General features: G+C 34.9%; 1 protein-coding gene across 2 annotated transcripts; it reads left to right on the top strand.

Moving 5' to 3' along the window:
* Nucleotides 1-1,486: 1,486 nt before the first annotated feature.
* Nucleotides 1,487-12,057, top strand: LOC143552926 (serine/threonine-protein kinase TOUSLED-like). Of its 2 annotated transcripts, none has more exons than XM_077043031.1 (16): nt 1,487-1,733; nt 6,291-6,389; nt 6,593-6,784; nt 8,184-8,237; nt 9,164-9,271; nt 9,378-9,422; nt 9,559-9,671; nt 9,801-9,867; nt 10,025-10,091; nt 10,202-10,299; nt 10,368-10,547; nt 10,635-10,845; nt 10,916-11,180; nt 11,286-11,340; nt 11,428-11,589; nt 11,663-12,057. In XM_077043031.1, exons 1-16 carry the CDS (start codon nt 1,515-1,517, stop codon nt 11,756-11,758), a joined length of 2,031 nt encoding a protein of 676 aa, XP_076899146.1. In that variant the 5' UTR covers nt 1,487-1,514; the 3' UTR covers nt 11,759-12,057. The 2 variants fall into 2 exon arrangements, with proteins under 2 accessions (XP_076899146.1, XP_076899147.1); XM_077043032.1 differs by lacking the exon at nt 1,487-1,733 and adding an exon at nt 2,964-2,980 and having other exon boundaries at nt 11,663-12,056.
* Nucleotides 12,058-12,295: the final 238 nt, after the last annotated feature.

The raw sequence follows: 12,295 nt of genomic DNA, 5'->3' as shown, positions 1-12,295 counted from the left end.
ACATCACCGTCATACTTCCGCCACGACAATAGACCACCGGTGCCTGTTGATTTCTCAAGCAATAGAGAGAAAGCAACCTGTGACGGTGGTTCATGGCCGACGGAGATGCCTTTTTCCGATTCCATACATCGAGAACGTAGATGAGGACCGGCAGTGGTGCGGTGGTTCGTCACCGGGAATAACCTGGTTATGATAGAAACCATAATAGTGTAATACCCATAGAGGGAAAATAAGACAGCTGTGATGAAAATAGGCAGATGTCATGACACGTGTATGTTGTAAAGAGATGTCCAACAAAATAAGAAGAAAGTACAACAGATAAAGCTCAAGAATTGTAAAAGAGAGTGTACAACAAAATAAACAGAAGGTACAACAGGTGAAGCTCAAGAAAGTTGTCTTTTAATATTTATATATAATTAATTATACATAAATTTTATAAAAAAAAATAGAGAGAAAGTGATCATTGAATTGGGTTTAACTCAACGAGCCGGTGGTGAAGCGGTAAGGTAGAGACTTGGGTGTTGTTTGTTTTTTCATAGGTAAAATGTCTATAGCCTGCGGATTACATTTGTATACATCTGTAAAAGAAGAGGTAGACCAAACCTCTACAGTCTGCAAGAAGAAAAATGTTTGTTTTTTAACGTTTGTAAATTGCTAAATAAACTGTTGGTGGTATCCAAACTATGGTAGTGGGTGGTGGTGCTGCTGGATGGTGATAGTGGTGGTGGTGGGTAGTGTAGACAATGGAGATAGGTGGTGGTGATGATGGACAGTGGAGGTAGACGGTGGTGGCGGATGATGGGTTGTGGTGGTGGAAGACGGCAGTGGTGGTGGTGGTGGCGGACGGTGAGTGGCGATGGTGGACAGTGGGTGTTGGTAGATGATAGTGTTTAACCCTCTGCAGACCTTAGAAGTTCATAGAAGTTAACGGGCTAAGTGTGCACCAAGAAGAGTTCGCGCAAACGTTTTTAATGATATGTTTTAGAAAAAACCAACAGCATGCAGATGGCAATGCCTGCTCCATTTTCAAAAAAACAAACAGCACCGTGTTTCATGTAACCTAGGTTTAATTCTTGCACGTTATTTAGTTTCACTGGCACTAGGTGATGATGATGGAAAACTAGACGAAGACGAGACATTCACTAGATTTGGATAATTAAATTGAACAAGTTTTATCTAATAGAAATATCATGCATACGAGTACTTCCCAAGACCAAAATAGTAAACGGTGGCTAATTTTTTGTTAGAAAACAAAAACAATACATCGAAAAAAGAAAGAGAAAGCGGGCATTGAATTCATTTCCGGCCGTCCGTACGCACCTCCACTACACCACATCACCAGTCTGGTTACAAAACCTAACTGTCAAAATCAAAATCTTCAATCAGTGTAACCGTCGATCCATACAATAACCATTTTCATCTGCTTATAACCTTCAATTCAATTCAATTCAATTCAATTCAATTCTACCTTCTGATATATGAATTAGGTCAAATTTAACCGCAATCGATCACCGATGTCAGAAGACGTGCTTATGCACTTGACGTCAAACTCCTCTAACCAGTCCGATCAATTCTTGCCGTCAAAACTCGCCAAACTCGAAGCTCGTATGGTCGGTAAAACCTCTGCTGCACAGCCACGCTCGTCGGTTACTACTTTTGGAGCTAATGCTGTTGCTGCTGGAATTTGTGCTGAGGAGGCGTTGGAGTCTAGCGATTCGGAAGAGGATGATAATGTGAGTCTGTTGAAATTGATTGTTTCATATTGTTGCTTTATATAGTTGAAGTGTGATTTTTGCATGATGTAGAAGCAATGTCAATGTTACATTAGGTTTAACCTCTGGTTATGGAGTTTAGGTGCTAATATTATCGAAAATCTAGTTTAATTGCTCGCAGTTTAATTACATGTTATTGTTTCGTATTGTTTAAGTGTGATTTGTGTGTGTGTGTGTGCATAATGTAGAAGTAATGTTAATGCTTTGTTAGTTTTAATTTTAGATTATGGAGTTTGAGACATAATAGGGTTCTTAGGTGTTAACATTATAGAAAACCTAGTTTAGTTTAGCACTCTTAGTTTCCGTGCCTGTAGGGACAGGGTCGTCGGTTTTTTTAATGCTATTTATTCCAGTTTTGGTGCTAATGTTATTGGTGGAATTTGTGCGGAGTCGTTGGAGTCTAGCAATTCGGAAGAGGATGATAATGTGAGTCTTTTGAAATTAGTTGTTTACAGCTTTGTTTCATGCAGTTAAAGTATGATTTGCGCATAATGTAGAAGCAATTTTCATATTATCTTAGGTTTGGTTTTAGATATATTATGGAGTTTTAGACATCATATGTTTTCTGGGTGCTAACATTATAGAAAGCCTAGTTTAGTTGAGCACTCTTGGTTTCTGTGCTCGTAGGGACACGATCGTTGGTTACTAGTTCTGTTGTTTCTGCTAGTTTTGGAGTTAATGTTGCCGCTGGTGGAATTTGTGCAGGGTCGTCCGAGTCTAGCTATTCGGAAGAGGATGATAATGTGACTCTTTTGACATTAGTTGTTTGATGTTATTGATTCATATAGTTAAATGTGTGCTTTGTGCTTGATGTAGAAGCAATGCCAATGTTATATATGGTTTAACCTCTGGCTATGGAGTTTAGGTGCCAACATTATCGAAAACCTAGTTTAATTGAGCTTAGTTTAACTACATGTTATTGTTTCATATTGTTTAAGTGTGATTTGTGTGTGTGCATGCGCATAATGTGGAAGTAATGTTAATGCTTTGTTAGTTTTAATTTTAGATTATGGAGTTTGAGACATAATAGGGTTCTTAGGTGCTAACATTATAGAAAACCTAGTTTAGTTGAGCACTCTTAGTTTCCGTGCATGTAGGGACAGGGCCGTGGTTTTTTTAATGCTATTTTGGCCAGTTTTGGTGCTAATGTTAATGGTGGAATTTGTGCGGAGTCGTTGGTGTCTAGCGATTCGGAAGAGGATGATAATGTGAGTGTTTTGAAATTAGTTGTTTACAGTTTTGTTTCCTGCAGTTAAAGTATGATTTGCGCATAATGTAGAAGCAATTTTCATATTATCTTAGGTTTGTTTTTAGATGTAGATTATGGAGTTTTAGACATCATATGTTTTCTGGGTGCTAACATTATAGAAAGCCTAGTTTAGTTGAGCACTCTTAGTTTCTGTGCTCGTAGGGACATGATCGTTGGTTACTAGTTCTGTAGTTTCTGCTAGTTTTGGAGTTAATGTTGCTGCTGGTGGAATTTGTGCGGGGTCGTTGGAGTCTAGCGATTTGGAAGAGGATGATAATGTGAGTCTTTTGAAATTAGTTGTTTGATGTTATTGATTCATATAGTTAAATGTGTGATCTGTGTGTGCATAATGTAGAAGTAATATTAATGTTTTGTTAGTTTTAGCCTCAGATTATGGAGTTTTAGACATAATAGGGTTCCTAGGTGCTAAAATTATAAATTTTAGAAAACCTAGTTTAGTTGAGCAAAGAGCATTCTTAGTTTCTGTGCCTGTAGGGACATGGTCGTTGGTTTTCTGATATTTTTGCCAGTTTTGGAGCTAGTGCTGTTGCTGCTGGTGGAATTTGTGCCGAATCGTTAGACTCTAGTGATTCGGAAGTGGATGATAATGTGATTTTTTGAAATTACTTGTTTGCTGTTGCTGCAGAAATTAAAGTTTTCCATAGTTAAAGTGTGATTTGTGCGTAATGTAGAAGTAATTTCAATATTTTTTTAGTTTTAGCCTTAGTTTTTGGAGTTTTTAGACATAATCGGGTTCTTAGGTGCTAACATTAGTTTAGTTGAGCACTCTAGTTTCTGTGCTTGTAGGGACATGGTCTTCGGTTTTGTTTTGCTATTTTTGTCAGTTTTGGAGCTAATGTTGCTGCTCGTGGAATTTGTGCCGAATCGTTAGACTTTAACGATTCGAAAGAGGATGATAATGTGAGTGTTTTTGAAATTTGAAATGTGTTTGCTGTTGTTGCAGAACTTAATGTTTTTCATAGTTAAAATGTGATTTGTACGTAATGTAGAAGTAATTTGAATGTTTTTTTTAGTTTTAGCCTTAGTTTATGAAGTTTTTAGACATAATCGTGTCCTTAGGTGCTAAAATTATAGAAAACCTAGTTTAGTTGAGCACTCTTAGTTTCTGTGCTTGTAAGGACATGGTCGTCGGTTTTGTTTTGCTATTTTTGCCAGTTTTGGTACTAATATTTCTGCTGGTGGAATTTGTGCCGAATCGTTACACTAGCGATTCGGAAGAGGATGATAATTTAAATGTTTTGAAATTACTGTTTGCTGTTGTTTCAGAACTTAATGTTTTCCATAGTTAAAAGTGTGATTTGTGCATAATGAAGTAATTTTAATGTTTTGTTAGTTTTAGCCCCAGATTATGGAGTTTTAGACATAATAGGGTTCCTAGGTGCTAAAATTATAGAAAACCAAGTTTAGTTGAGCGTTCTTAGTTTCTGTGCCTGTAGGGACACAGTTGTCGGTTTCTTTTTCTGCTATTTTTGCCAGTTTTGGAGCTAATGTTGCTGGTGGAATTTGTTCCGAATACTAGTGATTCGGAAGAGGATGGTAATGTGAGTGTTTTGAAATTAGCTATTTGATGTTATTGCTTTAAAATTTTCATATAGTTGAAGTGTGATTTGTGCATAATGTAGAAGCAATTTTAATATAATCTTAGTTTTAATTTTAGATTATGGAGTTTTAGATATCATAGGTTTTCTAGGCGCTAACATTATAGAAAACCTAATTTAGTTGAGCACTCTTAGTTTCTGTGCCTGTGGGGACACGGTCGTCGGTTTCTTTTTCTGCTATTTTTGCCAGTTTTTGAGCTAATATTGCTGGTGGGATTTGTGTTGAATTGTTAAGAGTCTAGCAATTCGGAAGAAGGATGATAATGTGAGTGCTTTAAAATTGATTGTTTGCAGTTGTTGTTTCATATAGTTGAAGTGTGATTTGTGCACAATGTAGGTTATGGAGATTTGGATATAATAGGTTTTTTAGATGTTAAAATTATAGAAAACCTAGTGTAGTTGAGCACTGTTAGCTTCTTAATAATTTTAGTTAATGTTGCTTATATGTAGGGCTGTAAACGAACCGAACGAACACGAACAAGGCCTTGTTCATGTTCGTTTGTTAAGAAAATAACGTGTTCTCGAACGGTTCACGAACACTTACCGAACGAGATTTTATGTTCGTGTTCGTTCATTAAGGAAATTAACGTGTTCACGAACATAAACGAACACAAATAAAATTGGCAGAGCCTAGAGATTGAGACCGTTGTATTCATCAATGCGAATAATGAATGTCTGTAAACGAATCGAATGAACACGAACAAGGGCATACTCGTGTTCGTTCATTTAACTTTAAAAGAACACGGACACTTAATCGAACAAATATTTATGTTCATGTTCATTTATTTAAAAATGGACATTTGTGTTCGTTTGTTTAAAATCTAAACGAACATAACCGAACAAAGATAAACGAACATGTATGAACAAATGTAAATGAACACAAATTAACAAATATAAAACCTTTAAGCAGATGATCTATCCAGATAATATTTAATTATTTTCTATTAATACATAAACGAACATAAATAAACAGACATAAACAAACATAAACGAACGTTCATGAACGTAAATGAACGAACAGAACATGTGTTCATGTTCATTTGTTTAATTAAACTAACACAAATTTTCTGTTCACGTTTGTTCGTTTATTAAATAAACGAACATAAACGAACTTCCCACCGAATGGTTCACGAATAGTTCACCGAACGTTCGGTCCGTGTACATGCCTACTTATATGTTTTCCAAGTTGAATAGCAGACAAAGTGAGTTTTATTATAGTTTCTATTGGTCTTCGGCTACTTATTTAAGGGGATTTGTCATAGAAAGAATGAACAGAGGAGCGGCGTTCTTGACAATGTTGTGTTTTGCGCATCTCATATGCATGTCATATGCTTTCACTGAAAGCTGATTTTATGAAAGCTATAGATATAATAATTTTTTTATAAATATGCTTGAAAGTCAGTCATTAATAAAATTTCTGTCACATTGTAATTGTTTTGTTTTTTACTACAAGAGATCTTGACTTGCATTGTTTGAACAGCAGACCTTTTGTGCCAAAAGAAATCATAAAATGGGAAACATGATAACAAACATTACGAGGCAACTCCTAGGGAGTTAGAAGTTTAGAACAGCTGTTTTTCTGTTTGTGTCATTTGACATCTTTTAAGTTTATTCCTTTCAGCTAACCTTTAATCTTCATTTCTTTTCCAGAATGGGAGAGAGTTTCTCATACAACCTAACTTTCAGAAGCGTAGAAAGCTTGCAGATGATGCTGATTCGACTGCATCGACTGCAGCCAATCAAGTTGAGGTTGGTTTTTTGCATGAAACTTATGACCAAATCATATAAAGATTAACGCTAGTTCTGTCTCATTATACATCTCTAACTTTCATGATCTACTTTTTTTATTTTACTCAGTCATCTATAGTAGTAATCATTCTGTATGCAAGTATTCTTTCTTAATGTTGAATTCAGAACAATTTGCATAACATTTTTTTTTTGAATCAATTCAGGTAGTGACGGATACGAGACAAAAAGTTATGGACACTGCGGAGGTTAAGAATGGCTCAGATGCAAATAGGAGAAAACAAACCCGTGGTAAGGGTAATTCTACTTCAGCCAGAGGACGCGGGTCTCTAGTTAATGACCAGACAAGAATACAAAATTCTACCTCAAATGGTATTGTTGAGAACTTAAATCAGAAGGTATCGTTTCTGTCAGAAATTGAGTTTAGAGTCAACCTTGTAATCTAATTAGTTTCTGTTGCTACATTTTGTGATCATGGTTTGGCTATCTAACACGCGATTGTCATTCTTGTGCTGTTTCTAGTTGTGGTTTAGGATATGATATATATTATATATGTCCATAAGCAAGCACATGTTTCTAGAAAGTGCATGTTTGTTTTCAGGTTAATCACATTGAAGTAACTACCATTTTCTCGTGCATGTATCCAGTGTCATAAATCTTGAAAGCCTAACTTTAGCGTATATACAATGGGCAAAGTAACTTGATGTTAATAATGAAAATTTTGGTACTGTTTTCGTACCCTTTTGCTTGTGTATGTTACATGTGCAACTTTCGATTAGCCGGTGATAGTCTTTTCCTAAAAAGTAATAAATAAACTACTTTAGAAAGATGACAGTGGGCTTAATGCTATGCACCACAACTCTTTTGCAAATTTGTTGTCCTGGCATTATCAAACGTAAATAATATGTTTACGTAGAAAATTGGTGGGCAATTACGAAAAGTGATGATTGTTTGAGTTTAGCTTTGATTATGATATATGAAATCAACTTTAGTTTCTTCCCAACATCTTTCACGAATTAGAAATTATGGTGTTTACAATCCAAAGATTGTCATTCTTGTACTGCTAATAGAAAGTACTCTTTCCATCCCACAAAATATTGGTGGGCGACCAGTCTCACAAAATAACATAAGCATCTGGTTGCTCTTAATATGGCTAGTATACTCGTTAATTATAATAGTTTATTAGAGAAATTTTAGGCCAAGTCACACAAGTTAAAACTACTGATGCAATTATTGGATGAGAAACAAGTAACTTTAAAACTAAATGCCCCTAAACGGAAGCATTACTGCTAAAATGGGAATGAGATACCTAAAATGGAAAATGTAGCAAATTAAACGAGACAGCAGAAAGAGTTGCCTTAAGGTAGGCGTCCTAGATGGGTAGTGAATAATAGTTAGGCTCTTCGATCTTGAATGCTGCACATATAGTTGAAAATGCATGCCTGTAGCTGATTAATGGTACAACTATAGTACATTTATTAGCGCTAGAGAATTTTGGTTTGTTATTAAGTGCCATAGGGTTTACATTTTCTGTTTTCTGTCATACTCCACCCTGGACGGATGACTAGAAATCTACTCACCTTCTGGGAATATGCAAGCTAAGATTTTTAAAATTTATTAGCATTAATCTTTGCTTGCCTAAAAGTCTACTTACTTTTTGGGAACATGCAAGTTTGTAAAATGATATTTTCCTTTTCTAGTTTCACAGTGCTTGGTTACTCTTGTTCCTAAAAAATGTGGACGCCTTTTCTTCTTATTTAGCTGTGGTATGAATTCCTCTCTGTCAATATATTTCAGGAGAGTAGCAGGTCAAAAGAACAATTTGGGCAAAATGAACGTGCTTCATTAGAGGTATTTTGTCTGCCTACGTCGCCTACACGCTATCTAGAATGTTATTTTTTTTTTCAAAATGCAGATTTCATAGTAGTATTTTTGAATCAAAAAACACAATAACACACTTAAATACAACTGAATTTGCATAAAGTACTGTTAAGGCATTTTTTTATGAATGGAAAAATATAACGAATGATTTATGATATGTGAAGTATCCAGGAGGCTGTAGGTTTTTGTCTAGAGAATTCAATTTTCAGTGGATTAAAATGGGATATCAATATGATAAAAGTATGCCCCATATAAAACCATTTCTTTTTAACTTTTATATGGACCATAGTTATCAAATGCGTTAGTTGCACTTAAGGCGCAAAGGCCTCTCCGAGGGCCTAGGCTCTAGGCGTAAAAAGAAGCGCGGGCCTAAAAAAAAGGTGCACTTAAATAAAAAAAATCGAAAACAAAATTTGTAATGGAAAATATCAATTTTTTCAAATATGGCTACATAAAAGTTTCAAAATTCTTCTACAGTTCTACTAAATAAATACTTCCAATAGACATTGCAAAATGGCTGGTTGCCGGGTTGGGTAACACGTCAAAGTTGGTTTATGTGAAAATTTTGTTTGTAGGGTTCATGTAGACCCTTCATTTCTAATAAAGGTTAATGTGGCTGATTATGATAACCAAGATTATCACAGTAATAATCTAATCTAAAAGTTTAATAAAAAGATCTAATAGACTGCATGCCATAAAAATAGAAAGCAACTTATTTGACCATTTTGGCGTATTTTAGATATAACACAACCCATGTTGATCTGTTTATAAGTTAAAAGGGCAGTAATTGCCACTTCTAGTTACACATATCAACTTTAATGCCATGTATCTTGGCATGTTTGTATCTTGGTGCCCTTTATTTTTCTTATTCTTACCTGAAATCTCTTTTTCTAAAGGAGGAAATCACATCTTTGCGTGCCAAACTAACAACACTGGAGGATGACTTAAGAAAAGCACGCCGAGAGGCTTCAGAGTATCAACATCTATCCGAACAGTTGGAAAAGGTTAGTTGCCGTCAGCTTTCTATTTAATATTGCAAGAACTGTATCATACTTGCTACAATCCATTATCACTACTTACTGTTTTTTTTTGTTTTATTGTCTTGTACAGGAACATAAGGAACTTAAAAGTAATGAACAGCAAGTGAAACCAAAAGTGAGTTTCATATTTGTATTGCTGTATTTTGACTTCTGTCAACCAGCACTTCTAAAAAGGAAAAATTTACATATAAATTTAGTATAGTTATTCACTTTGCTAATAAGATTATTAATTGCACATTCGTGTATCACAGAGAATGAAAGTCATATCTGATCTGCTGATATCTGTGTCTAAAGCTGAGAGACGAGAAGCAAGAATGAAAGTTAGACATGATTCTTTGAGACTTGGGAATGTGGGAGTTATCAGGTAATATAATATCAAGTAGAATTCATTATCGTTTACCTAAAATAACTAGATATGTTTTGTGTTTTTTTACATTTTTTTAGATGATAATCATCTGATATTTAAACTCTTTTACATTTTGGTCAATTGCAGAGCTGGAACGGTCATATCTGAGATTTGGGAAGATGGGCAAGCAATTAAGGATATTAATGCTAACCTGGTGTGTTCTATTGGATCCTTGGTTTAAATTTGATAGTGGTTGCTTTATTATTGTACTAGAACTCTAGAAGAAAAATGCCATTTATTACTTTGAAAAACAAATACTGAAATGGACTGTAACATGCACATTACTTACATTCCTTTTTTCTGCTTTGTAGAGATGTTTATTAGAATTAAGGGAGGTTATCGAGAGGCAGCGGAAGTCACTAAAGAAAAAGCAGCCTGGTAAATTATCTATCATTTATTTACTTTTAGATTCAATTAACTTCAAATCAAGCATGGAAGTTAATAGTTTTGCTATGGTCAATTTGAAAATCCATTTTTTCCCTCTAAAGATAAAGGCGATGGGAGTGAAATCGAATCAGGAGGTCCAGAAGAAGATGCCATTATTCAGGATGAGATTTACAAATCCCGTCTAGCCAGCATCAAACGTGTAAGTTTTCTTATTTTACAATACAATTTCTAACTTCAAAAAAAATTAATTAAGTTTGTATATTACAGGAAGAAGAAACCTATGTGCGTGAACGGGAACGCTATGAACTAGAGAAAGGTCGGCTTATACGTGAAATGAAACGTATTAGGGACGAAGATGGTTCTCGTTTCAATAATTATCAGATTCTAAATCATCGATACGCCCTCTTAAATCTTCTCGGAAAAGGAGGATTCAGTGAGGTTTACAAGGTCAGATCTCTCTCTCTCTATTTTTTTCTTTTAATTAATTATGGTGAATAAACATATATGCACTGATTTAAACATTTGTTTTTTCAGGCATTCGATCTGGTGGAATATAGATATGTTGCATGCAAGCTTCACGGTTTAAACGCTAACTGGAGTGAAGATAAAAAGCAAAGTTACATACGCCATGCTATACGTGAATACAACATTCACAAAACCTTAATACACAATAACATTGTCCGGTTATGGGACATCTTTGAGATAGATCAAAATACCTTTTCCACGATTTTGGAGTATTGCAGTGGTATGATTTCAGTAATATGAAACCGTGCATAGATGATTTCTTATCATTTCTTTGTTCATTGTAAATACAGGTAAAGATCTTGATGCTGTTCTTAAAGCAACACCGATACTACCAGAAAAAGAAGCTAGGATAATTATTTTTCAGATATTTCAAGGCCTTGTTTACTTGAACAAAAGAAACCAGAGGATTATTCATTACGATTTGAAACCCGGGAATGTTCTTTTTGACGAATTTGGTGTTGCGAAAGTCACTGATTTTGGTCTTAGCAAGATTGTGGATGATGATGTTGGATCACAAGGCATGGAACTTACATCTCAAGGTGCTGGAACATATTGGTAAGTTTTCATATTTTTCTATTCGTTTAAAAGTTATTTTTTATAAATCTCATAATAATAATAATAATAATAATAATAATAATAATATCATATTTACATGCTCAGGTACCTCCCACCAGAATGCTTTGAGTTGAGCAAGATCCCTCTCATTTCATCAAAGGTAAGTGATATATATACTCATATACATCATGTTTGACTTATTTTATATTTTTGTTCTTACTAGTTAAAATTTGTAAAAATTTAAAAGGTTGATGTGTGGTCGGCTGGTATCCTATTGTACCAAATGCTATTTGGAAGACGCCCTTTTGGGCATGATCAAACACAAGAACGAATATTGCGTGAAGATACAATAATTAAAGCCCGAAAAGTTGAATTTCCTTCGAGACCTTCTGTGTCAAGTGAAGCAAAAGTAAGTTCATCCCATTTCCTCTCTTTCGTTTTTTTTATTTTGTTTTCTTTAATTATATTATTTTTCTTTGTAGGAGTTTATTCGGCGGTGCTTAACGTATAACCAGGAAGATCGACCCGATGTGTTAACCATTGCCCAAGATCCCTACCTCATATACTCCAAGAAATAACCTCAAGATATTTTAGCACCCATTTGCAAAAACATGTGGTGCCTTGATCTATTGGGCTGAAAAGTATAGCAGCCCAACGAGACCGTGTGGCCCACGGGCCCGACGAATAGCTACTCGGGTAATTTTTTCAGATTATTTGTGAAGTGTTCAGTTTTTGTTTCTCCACATGTACTCTTTGTTGTATGCACTTTTTGCAGGTAAATATAGAATGGTGGGAACTTGTTTCTGCAAAGGGTAAATGCATGCTTAGTTTCATTTCAATAGGATTGATTTTATGTCATTAATTTGATTTTATTTTCTTTGTTATGATTAGTAAGCATAATTAGTTTATATGGCTAGACAAATTTATATAAAACTAGCAAGAGAAGGGCGCTAAAATTTGCGAGGATTGATTTCGATGACCTGTGCATTAGTATTCACGGAACCAAAATGTTTTTGTTTTAGGTCGAAATGTTAATAAACATAAGGACGTCGTTACGACAATCTGAAATTTTACAAATCATATTTTAAAGATTGTAAGAGGGAACAAAAAAAAAC

The sequence above is a fragment of the Bidens hawaiensis genome, unplaced genomic scaffold (assembly GCF_021521415.1).
Source record: "Bidens hawaiensis isolate Kalapana, Puna unplaced genomic scaffold, B.hawaiensis_p1.1 tig00017050_1, whole genome shotgun sequence".
Lineage (NCBI taxonomy): Eukaryota > Viridiplantae > Streptophyta > Magnoliopsida > Asterales > Asteraceae > Bidens > Bidens hawaiensis.
Note: the sequence above shows the minus strand (reverse complement) of the source record. Positions and strands in the feature narration are given on the sequence as shown.